This window comes from Lithobates pipiens, unplaced genomic scaffold (genome assembly GCF_037356315.1).
Source record: "Lithobates pipiens isolate NorthernLeopardFrog02 unplaced genomic scaffold, aLitPip1_a1.2 Scaffold_18, whole genome shotgun sequence".
Lineage (NCBI taxonomy): Eukaryota > Metazoa > Chordata > Amphibia > Anura > Ranidae > Lithobates > Lithobates pipiens.
Window position 1 is genome coordinate 521,812,663 of NW_027507758.1, and position 19,882 is coordinate 521,832,544.

Genomic DNA, 19,882 nt, shown 5'->3' on the forward strand with positions numbered 1-19,882 from the left:
GAGGCATGGATGTCACTAGACCTCTGAAAGTGCTGTGATATCTGGCATCAAACCGTCAGTAAGCCTAGGTTCACACTGAGCTGCGGGAATGAAGCCATGTGAGTTCACTTGAACTTGCATGATTTCACTCCCGCATGTCAGTCTCTATTTTGGCCGCAATCTCAGAGACATCTGTGAAAAAAAAAAAAAAAAAAAAAACACGTAGTACAGAAACTACTTTTTCAAATAGGCGCAGCTCTGAAGATGTGGCGTTGCACCAATTAGGACAGTGCTATTGACAGCAATTGCTGTCGATTTGACATGTCAAATTGCATGTCAGAATGCTCCAGTGTAAACCCGGGCTAACAGATCCTTTAAGTCCTGTAAGTTGCAAGGTGGGGGCCCCTCCATGGATCGGACTTGTTTTACCAGCACATTCACAGTTGCTCGATCAGATTGAGATCTGGAGCATTTAATTGCAAAGTCAACACCTCAAACTCACTGTTGTGTTCCTTCTTGAACCATTTTTGCAGTCGGGAAGGACACATTATCCTGCTGAAAGAGGCCACTCCCATCAAGGAATACCATTTCCATGAAGGGGTGTACTTGGTCACCAATATTTAGGTAGGTGGTACATGTCAAAGTAACATCCAAATAAATGGCAGGACCCAAGGTTTCCCAGCAGAACATTGCCCAAAGCATCACACTGCCTCCACTGCCTTTTCTTCTTCCCATACTGCAACCTGGTTTCAACTTCTTCCCCAGGAGAGCACTGCACATGCACCCGGCCATCCACATGATGTAATAGAAAATGTGGTTAACCAGACCAGGCCACTTTCTTCCATTGCTCTGTGGTTCAGTTATAATTCTCATGTGCCCAATATGGGCGAATTTGGCTGTGGACACAGGTATAGCACAATGGCATAGGCACCCTGACCGGTCTGCAGCTACGCATCCCCATACACAACAAACTGCAATGCCCAGCTTTTCTGCTTTCAATACATAGATGTCAGGAACAACCCAAAAATAACATTCTAACAAGATACTCAATATTATTTACGTTACTTAAAGAGGAAGTAAACCCTGATGAGTTTACTTCCTCTTTCATTCCCTGCAAAGCATAATGGACTACTATGCATCGCATAGTAGTCCATTATGTGTCACTTACCTGACACAGGAGCCAGCAAAGTCACCGCTGTCCCCTGTAGTCCACCGCATCCATCTTCTTGGTGGGGTCTCGCAGCTCTGCCGCTGTCATTCGGCGAAGCCGCGATGACGTCACTCCCACGCATGCGCACGGGAGCCGACACGCGCGGCAGCTCCGTCGTTGAGAATGCCGCGCTCAGTGCGCCTGCGCGCCGCTGTCTACGACACATGCCTGTTTTTTCCTGTTTCGGGCAAATAAATATTTCTTGGACCTACAGGTAAGCCTTAATCTAGGCTTACCTGTAGGTCAAAGTGGTTTGTAAGGGTTTACAACCACTTTAACTTCGTTTTCTTTTGGGACCAACTAATGCTTTAACCCAAGATGTTTCCTTAGAAACTGATTGAAAACCCTCTTAAACACAAACATTTTTGCAGTAAAACGTATTTTTGCTGGGTATGCGGAGAACACAGGTGATATGTTTGCTGCATCAAAACTGTATTGTAAAAAGAAGGAATGAAACGGCTAGTCACAGCCTTAGCCAACATAAGACAAATACATTTACCCATTATGGTGCCACCTAATGTATACCACAGTATACATCGTTGCACAACTCAACAGACAGCGATCAGTGCCAAGCTACATGCATCGATATGAAGCACAGGAAGCAGATACATAAGAGCTTTCATCAGAAAACACCGAGTTACACAAGAGTCAGCCAGACATTGCACAGACCATTATGACAACTGAAGCATGTTTCTCCGATAGCTGATATTAGTTTACAGCTCTCCTGTAGTGTGCAGAAAGAGCCAAGTCCTCATACACAGAGGACCAGGAAGAGCTGGCAGAGTAAAAGAAATAATCCTAATAACTGTTGCTGTGATACTATCCTCCCGTATGAACTGGTGATTCACAATGTACCCCTATGAACTGGTGATTCACAATGTAAATATAAAATTGAGTCATCCTCCCATTTCCTCTCCATAGTATTAAAATATACTGGTCCACTACACTAGCAGAGGTGAAGAAGACTATGCCAGGGCCAACTAGAGAAGAAACCAAAATTAGCTAACCAATATATTGTAAGTCCTAAAACATTTTACCCATTTGTTATATACATTTAAATTGTTTTTACAAAAAATTTAACATATGACATTAGGTTTCAAGAGCACTATGGGTTATCTAAAAAGACACTACAGCAGGGTAGTTTGCTTTCTGGCTCCATTTGTTCAATTAAATCGTAATAAAGGAGTCGATACGTCGAGAACCCCAGAAAGAGATGGCTTCTTTAAGAACTGCTGAAAAGTAATCATACCAATAACATGAAAAATGGCACTAGGACTGCACCTGCTGGCTGTATAGAAGACAGAGTAACAATAATATACTATTTTTCCTCTTACCCTTCAGACAGTTTTTTCACACATTTGCGTTGCCCCTTTGAACAGAACTAGCCCACCCTCCCATTCAAAGTCCCATGCTTTTAAGGCCCCTTTCACACAGGACGGATCAGTAATGATCCGCTTGCTCAGCGGGGATCGCTCTGTTGTCCCTGCTGAGCCGGCGGCGGACAGGACGGTCTCTGCACACTGTGCAGGGATTGCCCTGACAGCTCTCCATTTTCCTCTATGGGGGAATCGGACGAGCACGGACCGTCTGTCCGTGTTAATCCAATCCGCTCTGCAGACGGATAGAAAAATAGGATTTTCCCCCGTCTGCAGAATCGGACAGTAGCAGAGGCGGACGATAGCGAGTGTCTGTGGATGTTTATCCGCAGACACCCGCTATCCCATAGGAATGCATGTATGTCCGCATTTCTTCCGCAAACGGATGGATGAAATACGGACATACGGTCCGCATGTGTGAAAGGGGCCTAAGAGTGCACCTCTGCAGCTCATAGCAATGTTTAAATCACATTTGCTAGCCTTTTCCTAGCATTGCCTGTAAAACCATTGCACAGAGCAGGTAAATATAATAGGTTTGTTATTTACAAACAAACGAAAAACCCTTTAGAATCACTTTAACCACTTGCTGAATGCCCCATAGCAGATTTACTGCTACAGGGTGGCTGTTCTGTGCAGAATTATGTATATATACGCAATTCTGCACTTCTGCATAGGGGGTGCGCATGCACCGCTTCTGCTGCGATTAGTCACAGCAGAAGCAGATCACCAGGTGTTGGCGAATGGATGTCCACCAGCAGACGCCGATAGTCGGGGAGAGAGGCTGGATGGAGCTCTGTATATGTAAACAATGCAAAGCAGGGAAAGAAAATCCATCACATCCCTTATTGAAAGCAGCACACTGTACACAAAAACACTTGTTAGGCACGCAGATAACCCTTTGATCACCATAGCTGTTTAATCCAATCTAAGCCAGCGTCATTAGTACAGTGACAGTGCATATTTTTAACACTGATCAATGTATTAGTGTCACTGGTTCCCACAAAGTGTCAAAAGTGTCAGAATGACTGCCACATCGCATGTCCCGATAAAAGTCGCTTATCACCGCCATTACTTGTATAAATAAAAAAAACACAGACCATTGTGAAAAAAAATATATACTTTAGATTTTTTACTTTTTGCTATAAAACACATCCAATTTAAAAAAAAAAAAAAAAAAAAAATATGTAAAAAATAAAAATTCTAACTTCTTTATAAAATTTAGGCCAATATGTATTCAGCTACATATCACGGGTAAAAACAAAACAAAACAATAAGCATATATTGATGCACCAAAAGTTATAGCGTCTATGAATTATGGGATATATACTGGTATTTTTATTTATTTTTTGTTCATAGCACAAAAACAAAACAAAAAAATAAACGCAGAGGTCAATAAATACCACCAAAAGAAAGCTCTATTTGTGGAGAAAAAAAAAAAAAGGAAGGAAGAGGACACAGATCGTGCAATTTTCAGTTAAAGTAATGCAGTGACGTATGGCAAAATAGGGCCTGGTCATGAAGGGAGGGTATATCTTCCAAGTGGTTATAAAACAAACAACTTCCCCCTCTCCTCATCTCATGGGTAGCATTTTGTTGTTCACAGAGGTAAACTAAGTAAAGTGGCGAGCATTGGGGGGTGGGGCTGAGTACTGCTTTCTGTGTCCCGAAGGAGAGCGCTGGTCCGATAGGGCACTTGAGAAGAGGAGGAGCCAGGAGTGCCACTGAGGGGCCTTAGAAGAAGAGGATCAGGGCCAATCTGTGCAAAACCAACTGCACAGCAGAGGTAAGTATGACATGTTTTTTTTTTTTTTATAAAAACCCTGAACCTTTACAACCCCTTTAATGTCCACTTTTTTTTTTTTTTTTTAAATAAATTCTCCATTAAAATAAGAAGGGAAGTGCTATTTTCAGAGTGCATTACAAATATTCTACTATAACAGGAAATGGAAAACTAAGTTAGTCATTCAAAAATAAACAAAAAGTATTGAAGTTATTTTTGATTTGCTTTTACATTTCCTCTTGAGAATCTGGAACACAATCAAACAATCCTGCATGGCAGGGGAACAAAAAAAAAAAAAAAAAAAAAAAAAAAAGCTAGTTCACATGGTTGTCACTCCCATTTATTACTACTACAGATTTATTTTTTTTTTGAAAAAGACAAATGAGAAAAGGGAGTTAAAAGGGAGAGAGATTGGAGAGATGCTGTAGAAAGCAATAGAACAAAATGTCTTTATGGAAAAACAGGTATTCTGTTGAAATGCTGTGCAAAGGAACGCTAGGCAAAAAAGCATCAAAAATTTAAAACGAACATGCCTCTGAGAATGCCTCCTGCTGCGTCTTACCTGAAGAAAGCGCTAATACGCATCAACACCTTTCTCATATCGCAACATAAAATGATGCCATTCACAAGAAAATTCCTAGCAACATATTCTACATGCAGAGCTGCAGAAACGTGTATGATGTTTTAAAATAAAAATATAGGAGGAAGGATGGCTTCGCTTCCCTCTACCTATAAAAAAATGCTAGTTCCCTGGCCGCCAATGTGATTTACTGGTTTAAAAAAAAAATATCATTGAATAAGGACAAGTATTTAAAAAATAAAAAGGGCCCGACCACGTTTTGACTTCACTTGCTGAATGCATGTTCTACTTAAGTAAACTCAAAGTACTGAAAAGCATTTTCATAAGCATGTTAGCACAGGCAATCCCCGTATTTCTCTCCACGCAAGTTTCCTTTAATGGCCCATTCACGTCTATGCACAGTAGTGTGTGGCAAAAACTGGCTTTTTGATTTCTAACATCTCTAACATTCATTTCTCAAAACATCACCTTAATCTATATGAACACGCTTGTGTTCCCACCTACAGGTGACGGCTTTAGCAAAAAAGAAGTCCTCTTCTAGACATACCCCCTCCCTGGTAGGCAGGACTTCAGCTTTGCAGCAAGACATGAACCACAAGACAGAGAGGAAGGGATCTCTGTGTACCATGATGTACTCCAAGAAATATTTTTTGCAGGTAAGACAAAATCCCATTTTATTCATCATACATCAAGGGACACAGAACATCTTCTTAATCTTTACAAAATAGGGGTGTTCCAAAGCACTAGAACCTGGCCTAAGGGGGACACAAGGCTAAACATGGTAATACCACCAGAGCTACCATTGAGCACTCACCAGCCCAGCTGCAGAACCCCTTTTTAGGAGGGGTCCAAACTTCACCCATCACAGTGGGCTTCATCCACAAGGCCTTCAGGGACTGGGGTTCACTGCCCTGGACCTGAAAAGCACCTTACCTATATATCATTATGCAGGGTTCTGTAAACACAGGGTCCAGTGCCAATCAGCAAACATTATAGACCATTCCCCGTTCTCCTCCTCATCCGGTGTGGGTTCTGGGTACCATTTTTTTTTTATGATAGCTGTAGGAATGGATTTGGAGAGAACCCGTCTCCTGATCCCTTTTGAAACAGATGGAAATCATGAGAGCTGCACAGCAGTGACAGTCACTGGCAAGAAAACTGAAGTCCTGTCTACCAGGGAGGAGTTATGCCCAGGAGGGACCCTCCTCTTTTTTTTGCCAGTGTCCAATCACCTGTAGGCAACAGCATAACCCTGTTTTGTAAGCATTAAAGAGGAAGTAAACCCTGATGGGTTTAGTTCCTCTTTCATTCCCTGCAAAGGTAAATCATAATGGACTACTATGCATCACATAGTAGTCCATTAAGTGTCACTTACCTGACACAGGAGCCAGCGAAGTCCCCGTTGTCCCCTGTAGTCCGGCGCATCCATCTTCTCGGTGGGTCTCGCTGCTCCACCGTTGTCATTCGGAGAAGCCACGATGACATCACGGGAGCCGCCACTCGCGGCATATCGCCGTTGACCGCGTCGCGCTCAGTGTGCCTGCGCCGTAGACAGCGGTGCCTGTCTTTCGGCAAATATCTCCTAAACCGTGTAGGTTTAGGAGATATTTCTTGGACCTACAGGTAAGCCTTAATCTAGGCTTGCCTGTAGGTCAAAGTGTGTTGTAAGGGTTTACAACCACTTTAATATGCCCTGTGTCCTGTCCGATAAAGGAATGGGTTAATGCATGTTAAAAGAGAAGTATGGGATTTTTTTTCCTCCCATAATCATACTTACCCTAGGTGGATGCATCATCGAACTGATGCTGCATCTGTCCCCCACCGGCACTGCACTGACAAACGTGTTATACTTACCTGCTCTGTGCAATCGTTTTGCAATAATAATAGCTCAAATACCTACTCACTGAAAATGTAATATTATAGTTTCCTGTTAAGCACAGCTAAGGCTTCCTGTAGCACATGTGGGAAGCAGAGTAAATCAAGGATAAGAATCTGGCCTCGGGGATGATAATCCCCTTGAGAGGTATGTGCTGGACAATGTGAAGATAAACATGATAACATAGCAGAACGAGTAGAATGCGGTAAGCAGTTGGCAGGCTGTTGAGTTCGATCTTTTAAACATTTTCAGTTCCCCAGGTGTGAAGAATGTTTATTGTGACCTCCCACTCTATTGAATTCTTTTTCAGTGTTTGTGCAACACATTCTATAACCGAAAACAGCCCATTAACTCCCAGGTACACCCAGTTGAAATTAGGAATCCTAGAGGAAGGGGGCTTGCAATCTCTAGCAGGTATCCTTTTCTACAGGCCCCAAAATTAATTAGTTGGGAGGTTTCCTTCTTCCACTGTGCAAAGATTCTTCAACCTTTCTCCCACCAAGGGTCAAGCATTATCTCCAACTCCGAGCCCAAGAGAAGATTATTGGAAGATGACTGATTGAACAGCTGCAGATTGGATGCCAGATCCCATGTCTAAGGCAGGCCATAGATTATGTAATTTTTGTTTCTTCCACCACAGTTGGAAGGAAAGAAAATAGCTTGATTCAGTGTTGCTGGGAAAATCCCAACAGTGCAAATACAATGATTAGTGTTGCTGGCTATAGATGCGTGTACAACCAGGGTGCACAAACGTGGACTGAAATTCGGATGGTGCCTGCTCAACTGGCTGAATTTCAATCCATGTATGGCCAGCATAAAGTGATATTAAAGACAAAAAATAAAATAACAAACATATCATACAGTCATGGCCAAAAATCTTGGCATCCTGCATCTGTCAGAGAATGTACCACTTTGCCCAGAAAATTACAATTGTTTGGGCATTCTCATGTTTATTCCTTTTGTTTGTATTACTGCGACACAAAAAAGCGGAGAAAGAAAAAGCCAAAACTGACAAATTCCATGCAAAACTCCAAAAATGGACTGGAGAAAGTTTTTGGCATCCTCACTTTAATATTTGGTAGCACACCCCTTAGAAAAATATCTGAAATCAATGGCTACCTGTAACCAGCAATGAGGTTCTTACAACTCTCCACTGAAATTTTGGACCACTCTTCTCTTGCCAACTGCTCCAGGTCTCGCTCTGATTAAAAGGGTTCCTTTTTTTCCAAAATGCCGTTTTGAGATACCTCCACAGGTGCTCTATGGGATTTAGATCTGTACTCATTGCTGGCCAGCTCAGTACCCTCCAGTGCTTTGTCTTATACCATTTGTAGGTGCTTTTTGGCATGTGCTTTGGGTCATTGTCCTACTGTAAGACCCATGACCTCTGATGGAGACCCAACTTTCCGACACTGGGCCCTACATTGTACCCCCGAATTCTTTGGTAGGCTTCAGATTTCATAATGCCATGCACACGGTCAAGACATCCAGTGCCTGAAGCAGCAAAGCAACCCCAAAAGTATGAGTGAACCTACACAATGTTTGATTGTAGGGACTGTATTAGTTTCAGAAAAAGAACCGAGGCCTTTAAAGAAAACAGCAGAATGATGGACTTTACCAAAAAGCAGTAATTTTGTTTCATCTGTCCACAGCACATTCTCTCAAAAGGATTTTTGCAAACTCTGATAAATTTTTCTCTTTGCCCATGTCCAGGGAGATTAGCTACAATGCCATGGCCTGTACACTTCTTGACAATGTTGTGCACAGTGGACACATGATCAAGATATCTGGAGATGGACTTGTAACCTTAAGATTGCACATGCTTTACCACAATTTTTGTTCTCAAACCCTCAGTCAATGCTTTGCTGCTCTTTGTCTTCTCCATGCTGTGTGAGGCACACAGACACACACAACAGAAAAGTTGAGTACATTTTTCACCATTTTAACTGGTTGCTGATGTGCTTTCTATATTGTCAGCACCTATGAACTGATACAGCTGAGTTTAATTCCAAAATTACACAAGCAAAACTTGGAATGCAATTATTTCTTACAATTTTATAAAGGTGCCAATAATTTTGACCAATCCATTTGTAGAGTTTTGCATGGACCGTGTCAGATTTGGCTTTTTGTTTCTCCAATTTTTCGTGTCATTGCAATACAAAGAAAATAAACACGAGAAAGCCTAAACATTTGTAATTGCAACAATTTTCTTGGCGAAATAGTGCATTATCAGACAGAAATGCAGGGGTGCCAATATTTTTGGCTATGACTGTACTTGCTCTGGGCAGTGGTTTTGCACAGAGCAGCCCCTTTCCTCTTACCAAGTGCCCCCACGCTTCCTGCAGGGGCACCCAAGAAGGCTTGCTCCCAACCGCTGCTTTGCGTGCCCATTCAGACAGAGCCGCAGCTTGGCCCCGCCTCCTCTCATTGCCTCACTGTCTAATTGCCAGCAGCGGGGGCACTGCTGCACAGAGAAGGTTTTTTACCTTCATGCATGGAATGCATAAAGGTGGAGAACTAGAAAGAAAAGGCGAGCGCACCAGCCTTGTGCATAATCTCAAGCAAATGGATTAATAAAACCAGAATAAAATACCACTCACAAGCATATGGTGATTAAGAGGAAGTAAACCTTGATGGGTTTACTTCCTCTTTGTCTCCCTGCAAAGGTAAAGCATAATGGGCTACTCTGCATCGCACAGTAGCCCATTATGTGTCACTAACCTGACACAGGAGCCAGCGATGTCACCACTGTCCCCTGTAGCATGAAGCGCCCTTCTTCGGTCGCGCATGCGCATGGAAGCCGCCACTAACGGCATATCGCCGTTAGCAGCAGCATGCTCAGTGCACCTGCGCAACGCTGTCTACGTGTCTAAACCGTGTAGGTTTAGGAGATATTTCTTGGACCTACAGGTAAGCCTTAATCTTAAACCCTTTATAAGGGTTTACAACCACTTTAAGTGCTTAGTGTAGCCACCTGATCGTGGTGATCAGTCCAGGACCATTGGTTTCCAGATAACTATGGAAAAGACATCAGTGCTGCTGCTTGTTGACGCGTTTTGAAGTCACAGCTTCTTCAAAGCCTAGCAACAGTGATCCCTTCAGCTTCATTTTTTTTATTTTTACAGATGCATGTGCAATAATTAGACAGGAGCCTAGGTTCCCCGCCCACTGAGGGGAGGGTTCAACATCCAGAGAGATCAGCACAATCATAACTAATAAAAACCATCATCCTGTCCGCATTGTACATTTTAGGGTATAAACATATAAAGATAAAATAGCCGCATGATGTGGCATATCGGTACTGTACTGTTACCCTTTTCTTTCTTGTTCTGTGACTACTAGGATATCCCCTATCCTGGAGGGCAGCAAGGCCATAGCAACTATCCTTTGAGTGACTGACTATCACACCATTGCACAGGAGTGCATGTTTGCTGTGATAAAGGTGAAGAACCCTGAGCCTTTAGAACTACATTAAGCATGTCTGGACAAAATTAACTAGTGCAACAGAGTAATAAACCCTACATCTCTAAAAAGCATGGCGAAAAAGAGTAAAGAATCTGTTCTCTAGGCATGTCTGTGTCAAAGTGAAAGTTTTAATTGAGAAAGCTAAAAAAAAAAAAAAAACGAATTCCTAGCTATGCATAGTCCCCTCAGACTCCACAGCCACCCACAACTGTCAAACGAGGCAGGCATCAAGTCAGTAAAGCCCTGTACACACGATGAGATTATCGGATGAATGATCATCCGCTTTTTTTTGTTGCATGCTAATCTCAGATTGAATCTGATGAGTTTACTAAAGTTACGGAAATTCCTGTATAAACAGAAAAAAAAAATTCGGATGTGAGGTCGTGATTTGTATTGCATTTTCGAACGATAGCTGTACTGATTAAATGAAAATCGTAGGAACTGGAATCGTACGTCTGATAGAATAATATCGGATGAACTGTCATGATCAGCTCTCGAAAAGCTCTGTACTAACAATCCGATTATCGTACGATCGCTTAGAAAGCGGTATTTTCCGTACAATCGTGTGTATGGGGTATTAGTTCATGGCTTTGACCAGGCATAGGAGGAGGAAGGGGAACCAGGTCTTCTCTTACCTGTACAAAGGAGGGATCTGGGGAGGGGTAAACAATAGGTAGGAAAACTACTGATAACCATCTTTAACATTACAGTTGAAGGAAATGGCAGGCCAGCAGACATTGCCACCTACGATCCAGCAACACGTGTCCCCTGGATGAACAAAATACAATAACTGAGGACGATTGAAGGACTTCCTGTCAATCTTTGACCTGGTGACACATTTTCTGGTGGGAGGAGCCACGGTCTCACATACAGTCTTGAGAGATGACTGGAGGAAAACAAGTTTCACGTGGAGGCCAACAGTAGTTATCAATGTTCATAGCATAATTTCTTACAATTACACATTTTACCACATTGCACATGTATGCGGGTACAAAGCAAAGTGTGCTGTTGTATAATTTTTTGGCCAAACGAAAAGGAAGTTGGGACTTTAGATTAAGCACCTGAATAGTGGAGGTGAGTTACAATATAAAATGTTTATTAAATAACATTGATCTAAAAAGACATTAAACCATTGTTGATTATTCCTATATATACACAGAGTGTACACAGGGCCTGAACATGATGAATAGAAAGATACATGCAAAACACGTGTTCCAAGAGGTAGATAAATATGGCCTACTAATGCCACTGGCAACATGCCTGGTGCTGGAACATGCACCCAAATGGTAAATATGCATCCACCAAATGCTATGTAAACGATGTCAGAGTCTAATGGTAATAAAGTAAAAATAGGTCCGTATAAAGTGTTGCTGTGGCATCAAGTAAAGCTTGACGCGTTTCATGGGTAATTCCCATTCATCAGGAGCGAATGCAACAGACCTTTCTATGGAATATATATATAAAAATGTTGCCAGTGGCATTAGCAGGGCATATTTATCTACACATCTACCTCTTGGAATACGTGTTATGATGTATCTTTCTATTCATCATGTACAGGCCCTGTGTAATTATTTCTGAAATCAGCAATGGTTTAATGTCTTTAGATCAATGTTATTTAATAAACATTTTACATTGCAACTCACCTCCACTATTCAAGTGCTTCATCTAAAGTCCCAACTTCTTTTTAGTCTATATTCATTAACCAGGATGGAGACACCTCTGGGTGCTCCTTTAAAGTCCCAATACATTTTTTGGCCAGTGCCGTTGAAAAAGAAAATGATTACGTTAAAAAAAATAAAATAAAAAAAAAGTCACAGCTCTGTACTAAATGTCACCTGAAGCCTCAACATGATGTCGCTCTTAATTGGCTAGAGCTCTTATATCATCTTCTGACTTGCACTAGTGACCTGCCCTGTAGAGACATTAATACTGCCTGCTTGTAGTGCAGCAATACACATAATTGCCTATTATCCCACACAGCGAAGAGGCTCCCCTGCTGTTCACAAGCCGAAAGTCTGGTGCAAGATTCTCCCACGCAGAGGCTGTTCTTTATTACAAGTGAGTGGGCAGCAAAGAAAGGAGAAGGAGGGAAGCATCATTAATGTTAATTTCAAGATTTAGCTTTTCACCTTCTACTAAGATAATCATTACTGCTGTGAAACACAGAGAAACAGACATTGCAAGCAACCTTAACCGGTGAAGAACACCCTTTCACAGAGCTAGCTCAATTTTTAAACCTACTTATGTGCTAAACCATAAAATAACAAAATGGTAAAGGTAACTATATCATCGGATGTGATACAATAAAGTCTCTCAGTGCCTCATTATACACATTCTCAGTGCATAAACTGTGCACGAAACAAATCCATCAATAAGGTGCAAAAATAAATAAATCCACCTTGTCCCCAGTGCAATCCGTGACCTACCAGCATAAGAGGCAGCCAAGCTTTTGGATATTTTCCCTACCAGGATCTCCTTTGGACTCCTGGACCCTTCCTTGCTTCCCACATGTATCAGTACCACTCAGTATATTTGAAACTCAGCACTCAGGCAATTATAAGAAAAGGAGAGCAAAGAATGAAAGTAAATCCACAAACCAGCAAAGCTCACTACAAGTCATTACACTCCCAGCTTCCAATGTCGAATGGCAGAAATATCAATGTGATAATTGGAATCCTAATCCAGTCAGGAAATACGACAGGTTCTGCAGCTTCCAGAAGAGATCCAGGATGATCCAAAGCAACTCAAACAAGAAAACAGGAGTTTGGGGTCCACATTAGCATAATAATAAAGAAAATAATAGCATGCTTACAGTTAAAATTCTTGGAAAATCAGCATAGGTGGTAAGTCTCCCCAAAGGCGGAGACATAGCAAGGCCGTATGCAGGAAACGGGAACTCCAGATCCCCTGGCCTGCATCACAGGGATCTGCACAAGGGATCTGGAGTTGCCGTTTCCTGTATACAGCCTCGCTTTGTCTCCACCTTTGGGGAGACTTACCACCTATGCCGATTTCCGAGAATTTTAACTACAAGTGTGTTATTTTCTTTTAATAATTATTGTTATGCTAATGAGGATACCGCACTCCTGTTTTCTTATTATAAGAAAAGAAGGGGGAAAAGCCTGGAAAAAGCAATTGAGGTAAGCACTGTTCCAAAGGATTTCCTATGAGATCTTCAGCTGTCAAAAACCCTGGGTGCCTACCTGGGTCTGCAAACCCCATATATGCAGGTAGAAAAGAAGAAGATAGCGGCACTTCCAAAGAGTAAAAACAGCTCTTTTGTTGTACAACCATGGGAACGAAAGACATGCCACACACACACACTCTACCCACGAAGGGTCAATAAGGAGGAAAAGGCTGCCATAGTGTAGTAAATGTTATTTAAAAAAATATTGTTCCTGTATTACACTCACATGTAAAAATTCTTATGCTTGCATTTAGACCCTAAATGGGAGCATAAAGCTAAGGTGCCACTTCCAGGTCTAAATGTGAGCGTAAGAATTTTGTGAGTGGCCTAATTAAGAAGTGAGGAGGTGAAGAGCCTTCTTAAACAAGATAGACAGAGCTGAAACCTGACCTTTACTAGTGCTGAGAGCCAAACACTGCTCAAGATCCAGCTATAGGATGAGAGAATTTGTCCCCTGGAGAAACTTCTGCGGTCAAGGCCCTGAGACATACACTGAGTGAAGTATGCCTTCCATGTCTGATGGTAGAGGTTGCGGAAAATAGACTTTGTTGCTTTTAGAATCGTAGCAATCACAAATTCAAAGATGCTCCCTTCTCTTAAATCATGGTCTTCAAACAACCTTGCTGTTAAAACCAGCAGCCGTAAAGCAGGATGGAACATCAGTCCTCCACACAGAAGATACAGACAATCTGGCAGAGCCCAGAGTGTCCACCAGAAGCTCTACAAAGTCAGGGTGCAAAATCTGCCTCGGCCAGTGAAAAGCAATGGGAAACATCAGAATGCCCATCATCTCAAAAAGCTTAGGTGGTATTGACAGGGCTGCTGTTAGAAATCATGGGACCTCCATACAGCCAAGCTGACAGGAACAGTGAACCAAGCCTAACATGTGGCTCCTGCTGAATGAACAAACCATTTATTCATTCAACCAGAATTCCTATGAGAATGCGCCCACCTCAGCTGCAGAGTAAATGAACAGGAAGCGATCTGTACAGAGGCAACCTGTTCATTCACAAACTGAAACACAGGGAAGGGTACAGGGGGATTGGTTCCTGTAATTGCGCCCACTGCTGCTGCTCTGGGGCCCCCTCTTGAACATATGTGGCCTGGGCCCCATACAGGAGAGCAAGTGCTACCCCCCTTTCAGCAGCACTGTGTACTGTGGAGCCACCAGAGCATCCACTACTTATTCTTAAGGATCTTTGTACCTGAAGAAAAACCTGCCCAATCTCAACATGGCAGGCACAGGAGTGGAGAAACAAAAGAGACGTTTCCTAACAAATAAAGAGGGAGAAGATTTTGCAGTCTGTGCCTTAGGCTTCTACTGGGAAAGACGGGTGTGCTTACCACTGGTAGAATCCTTTATAATGGTATCAATGGTTAAAGTACATTTGTTGCTTTGCTCCATAAAGGCAAAGTTCAGGTTCACTTTAAGAAAAGCTGATTTTACTCAGGATTTTGGATAAATTGGACGAAATCGTCCCTCTTCCCTATTGACGACGCAGTGGTAATTCCATCAGACTGCCACATTCCTTTGTCCACCTCTTTCAAATATTTAGGGATCGAGGGTCAGCTTCCTATCTCAAGGTTTCTGGAGACCAATTTTTTACAGATTATTGGGAATTTTTGGGAGAAGGTGCAGAGATGGCAGAATTTACCGATTACTTTGATGGGACAAATAAATCTCTTTAAGATGCTTTTTCTCCCTAAGTTTCTCTATATCTTCTTGAATTCCCCATTTTTTGTGACACTACGGATCTTCAGGCACGTTGACTCCATTATTGTGGGATTTCTGTGGGGTTCACGAGCCCCCAGGGTCTCTCTAACGGTCTTAAAGTTGCCGGTTACAATGGGGGGGGTGGCCTTTCCCAATTTGCGTTCCTTTTTTGGCCTCACAACTACACTTTTTGCACTGGCGACTTTTCCCCAGACACCCAATGCCACAACCTTGTTGGAGACAAAAGTTGCCACCTCACAAAAAACCCTGCAAAATATGGTGTACAGGAAAGGGATTCCGGGGAGGAAGGTGGGATCAGTGATGGCGCTTCCTGGGAAAATATTTAATCTCTGCTCCCAACGGCAGAGAGATGAGCCCTTGTTGGTATCTCCAAATAGTCCCTTATGGTGCAATAAAACTTTGGGAGAGTTTTTTTAAACTACCTGACGGGCAGAAGACGTGGGCTAAATATGGCATAAAGTACTTAACACCACATCTGTCAGGATGATCGTCTCTGTACTTTCTCCCAATTATGGGACCAATTTAGAATATCTAGGACCTGGAGAAAAGACATACAAAATACGGAAATGGAGAAGGTTCGGATTGATCTGGATCCATCTAAGAGAATCTCTAGATACTATGGGGTAGTTGGTCCCGGAGTAATGGGTTTAACCTCTAGGGCCAGGGATCGGTGGGTGACGACTGTCCCAGAGTTGTCGGAAGAATTATGGCAGGAGGTTCTGGACACGTATTTGGTATCTTTTAGGTCGTCTACAGATAAAATTATCCAATTTTGTTACCTCACCAGCAGTATAATATGCCAGGTAGACTTTACCGAATGTGCAGGAGGGATTCTGCCATAAACGTATGGGAGCAGAGGGCACCTTTATACATGTGCGGGAATGCCAAAAGGTGAGACCATTATGGTCGCAGGTAACTGAATCTATCTCGGATAAATTTGGCCTGCCTATTATCCGTTTCCACTACGTTGCCTCCTGGGGATTTTTGATCAGGACATAAACGTATACAATAAATTGTTTCTTAGGAACCTGTTTTTCGGAGTTAGGAAACTCACTGCTAGGCACTGGATTAATGACGAACAGCTGACACTTGGGATGTGGATAAAAACAGTAAATGCTGACGTGTTGTATAGGATGACCTAGGAAGCTAGAGAGGCTCCCAAAAGGTTTAGGAAGGTATGGTATAGGTGGGTAGACTAAGAACAGACTGGAGGAAGAAGGGTCATAGACTATTGGATATGACTAAGAGTGTTTTCTTTTTAGGCTGCACGGTTTCCAGCCAAGAGGGGAGGTAATGAACACACTACTCAAATGAGGATTGGTTCGGTTTTCCCAGTACTATTGCTCAAAAGCACTTGAATGTCGCCCCTTTGGAGTAGAGAGGCATGGTTGCTTTTCTCTCCTGGGGGGCAGGAGGGAAGTCTTATCCTCCCCTATTAGTTGGTTTTAATCTTTTTGAAATCGGTGGTTGTTTAAAAAAAACAAAAAAAAAAAACAAACAACAACAGTAAACTACTACACTGCACTAAAGGATAGGGACGGAAATCTGAATGGTTCAGTTAGGGGAGTTTGATATTTGTACTGTTATTTGAACTGATGTGCATCTACTGCTCATATTGGCGGATGTAATACCTATCCAATGTTTTGTATGGATTATTCTTCTTGTGCAAAATAAAAAAAACAAAAATTCCAAAAAAAGAAAAGCGGATTCCGATTTGCTATTAAGGGGCTGGTGGAATTGATGCATTACATTGCCATGCACAATAGTATTAAATAATATCTCTAAAAGGTCTTTCACATCAGTTGTGCTTGTCTGAACATTGGTAAACATGCAGCACTTACCATGAGTATCCGAGGGGTCAGGCTGATTCCTGAAAAGATCTTGTTCTGGCTTAATGTAACCACACACTTTAGAGGACTGTAGACGAGAGACTTCTCTGATGTCTTCTGATCTGTACACTAATAGGTTATCCTTTGATGTATTCTCTGTATACCTCCATAGGGGCTAATGGAAAAAAAAAAATCTAGTGCACTACTTCTAATAGTATAAAAAATGTAATATTTTCAGGCTTACAGTCTGTATATGTGGTGGCTGCATTCGTTTTTCTCAGTATTTTTGCCTTTATTTGCACCTGATAACCACACCAGTAACACACTTCCTGACCTAGTATGGCAGTGCTAACTGACTGAGGGAAATTCATCAAAAAATGGATCAGCCAGAATCTGTGCATGACAACCAATCAGCTTCCATCTTTTATTTAGTCAGGTTGGCATGCATAACTGCTCCAGATTCTGTCTGCTCTAGTTTTGATGAATAATTGCCACTATGCAGAATCTATGAAAGGGCATTATTGTCACCTAGGACAGAAAATGTGTTAGGACTACAGAACACCCTCCACACATCTCATCTCTTTAAAACTATGCATTCAGAAAAAAATATAGGTTGGGGTGGGGAATCTCTTCCCAATTTCTGAAAGCTTTATATGAAAAAAAAAAAAAAAAAAAAATGTAATACTGCAAAACAGGCCTCCTGAGGATTACTAGAATGCCAGGCCTAGCAGCAAAAAGGTTATAGGGGCTGTAAAGTCAGAAGGATTTTTATCTTAATGCGATGTCTATAAGTGTCTGAGACGCTCCCTCCTGATTGGCTGAGACACAGCAGTTGCGCCATTGGCTCCTACTGCTGTCAAAGTGAACTAGCCAATCAGAAGAGAGAGGAGGTGGGGCGGGCTGCGGCTCTGTGTCTGAATGGACACAGGTAGCTGTGACTCGGCTTGAATGCCCCCATAGCATGCTGTGGGGGTACACTTGACAGGAGGGAGTGGCTAGGAGAGCCGAATAGGGACCTGCGAAGAGGAGGATTTAGGCTGCTCTGTGCAAATCCAATGCAGAGAAGGCAAGTATAACATGTTTTTTTTTTTCTATAAAAAATAAACAACACAAGGCTTTAGAGCCGATTCACACAGGGGCAACTCAGATCCGACTTCAGGTCGCCCCTAGTCATGTTACATGTAAAAATCAATGTAAGTGAATGAGAGCAGTCTTAAGGCACACTACTGAAGTCGCTCCGACTTCAGAAAAGGTTCCTGTACTACTTCCACGCCGTTTTTGTTTCAATTTGGTGTGGAGGTCCCCCTTGAGAGCTCATTCTCTGATTGGCCACGGTGAAAGTCGCCTGGCCTGGGGCGACCTGAGGTCGTGTTGTAAGTCGCCCCAAGTCGTGTTGACAAGTCGTGTTCAAGTTGCCTCCAAAAGTCGCGTTGGAAGTCGTGTTGCCCCTGTGTGAACCAGCTCTTACAATCACTTTTAGGATACAGCAAAAATGTTTATCTTTTATGCGCTAAGGTCGAATTCCCCTCACTATGTCCTAGAAACACAAACAAAAAGGGAAAAAGATTAAGACCCCTTTCCCACCGAGTCAGTTTTTAGGCATTTTAGTGCTAGAAATAGTGCCTGTAAAGCGCCTGAAAACTGCCTCCCATGCCGCCCGAGTGTGAAAGCCCAAGTGCTTTCACACTGGGACGGTGCACTTGTGGGACGTTAGAAAAAGTCCTGCAAGCACATGTATACAGCGCTCCCAAAACACCCCTGCCCATTGCAATGAATGGGTAGTGCTTCCAAAGTACCTGAAAAGCAATTAGGAAGCGCCGCAACGTGGGTGGTTTTAACCCGTTCTTTGGGGTTAAAAGCTCCCAGCTAGCAGCCGAAAAGAACCGCTAAAAAACACAGTGGTAAAGTGCCGCTAAAATGAGCGGCGCTTTACCGCTAACGCACAGGTGGCCCCAGTGTGAAAGGAGTCTAAGGGGGGGGGGGGGGGGGAATCTGATCATCGTGTATAAATACATAAGGGCCATATAGTGAACTTGGTGTTGAGTTATTCACTTTTAGGTAATCACAGGAGGACAATGGGGCACTGTTCATGTCTGGAAGAAAAGAGATTTCATCTGCAAACACAGAAAGGCTTCACAGCAAATCCAGTTCACACACATGCGATGTAGGAACCAGCGAGATTCCAATGCAGGTTCCCACATCGCATGTCACTCGGCGGTTCACAATGACAACTGTGAACCACTACAGGTGTCAATGCAAAGTTAATGACACTCCCAGATTGTTTCGCAGTGCGAACTGTGAAATGGAGCAGGAAATTGGATCGCAAAAGGTGTGAACACCCATGCAATCAGATTCCAGTGCAGACCATAAAAAAAAAAAAAAAAAAAAAAAAAAAAAGAAGGAGGAGGAGTCCTGCATAATTTTGGTGTGAATGCGATGCAATTTCACCCCTACAGTTTGTATGGCTGAATTTGTATCGCACAGACATTGCATGTGATCTGCCCAGCAATGCGGTGCAAATCACATGCAATGTCTGTGATCACACAAGTGTGAACCCAGCCTAAGAGCTGCGATAATGTGCAATAGACTCCCTCCAGTGGTGGTTCACCCCAGCTCATTGGATTAAAAAAAAAAAGCCCTGGGTTCTTTCCTACATGTACATAATATAAGTTATAGGTAAAGTTGATCCAGGGAATATTCAAATGCCTGTTGGGGGGCTCAGGATGCAATTTATTTACCCTGCTGGGGCAAATTGGATCATGGTTTATTGGGGGTTTTTTTTCCCATCCTTCTTCTGGATCAAATGGTGGTGTAGGATTGTATATATGCAGGTTTTCGATTTGAGTGTGTGTGTTTGTTTTTCCC

The 19,882-nt window shown here is 42.6% G+C and overlaps 1 protein-coding gene across 2 annotated transcripts in view; it reads right to left on the reverse strand.

Moving 5' to 3' along the window:
* The window catches only part of ADAM17 (ADAM metallopeptidase domain 17), a 130,203-nt gene that overhangs the window by 83,127 nt on the left and 27,194 nt on the right, over positions 1 to 19,882 (reverse strand). For both annotated transcript variants that reach the window (XM_077488764.1, XM_077488763.1), the window contains exon 6: positions 17,030 to 17,192. In XM_077488764.1, coding sequence (XP_077344890.1) covers positions 17,030 to 17,192 — 163 coding nt within the window. The remainder of the gene's footprint in view (positions 1 to 17,029; positions 17,193 to 19,882) is intronic.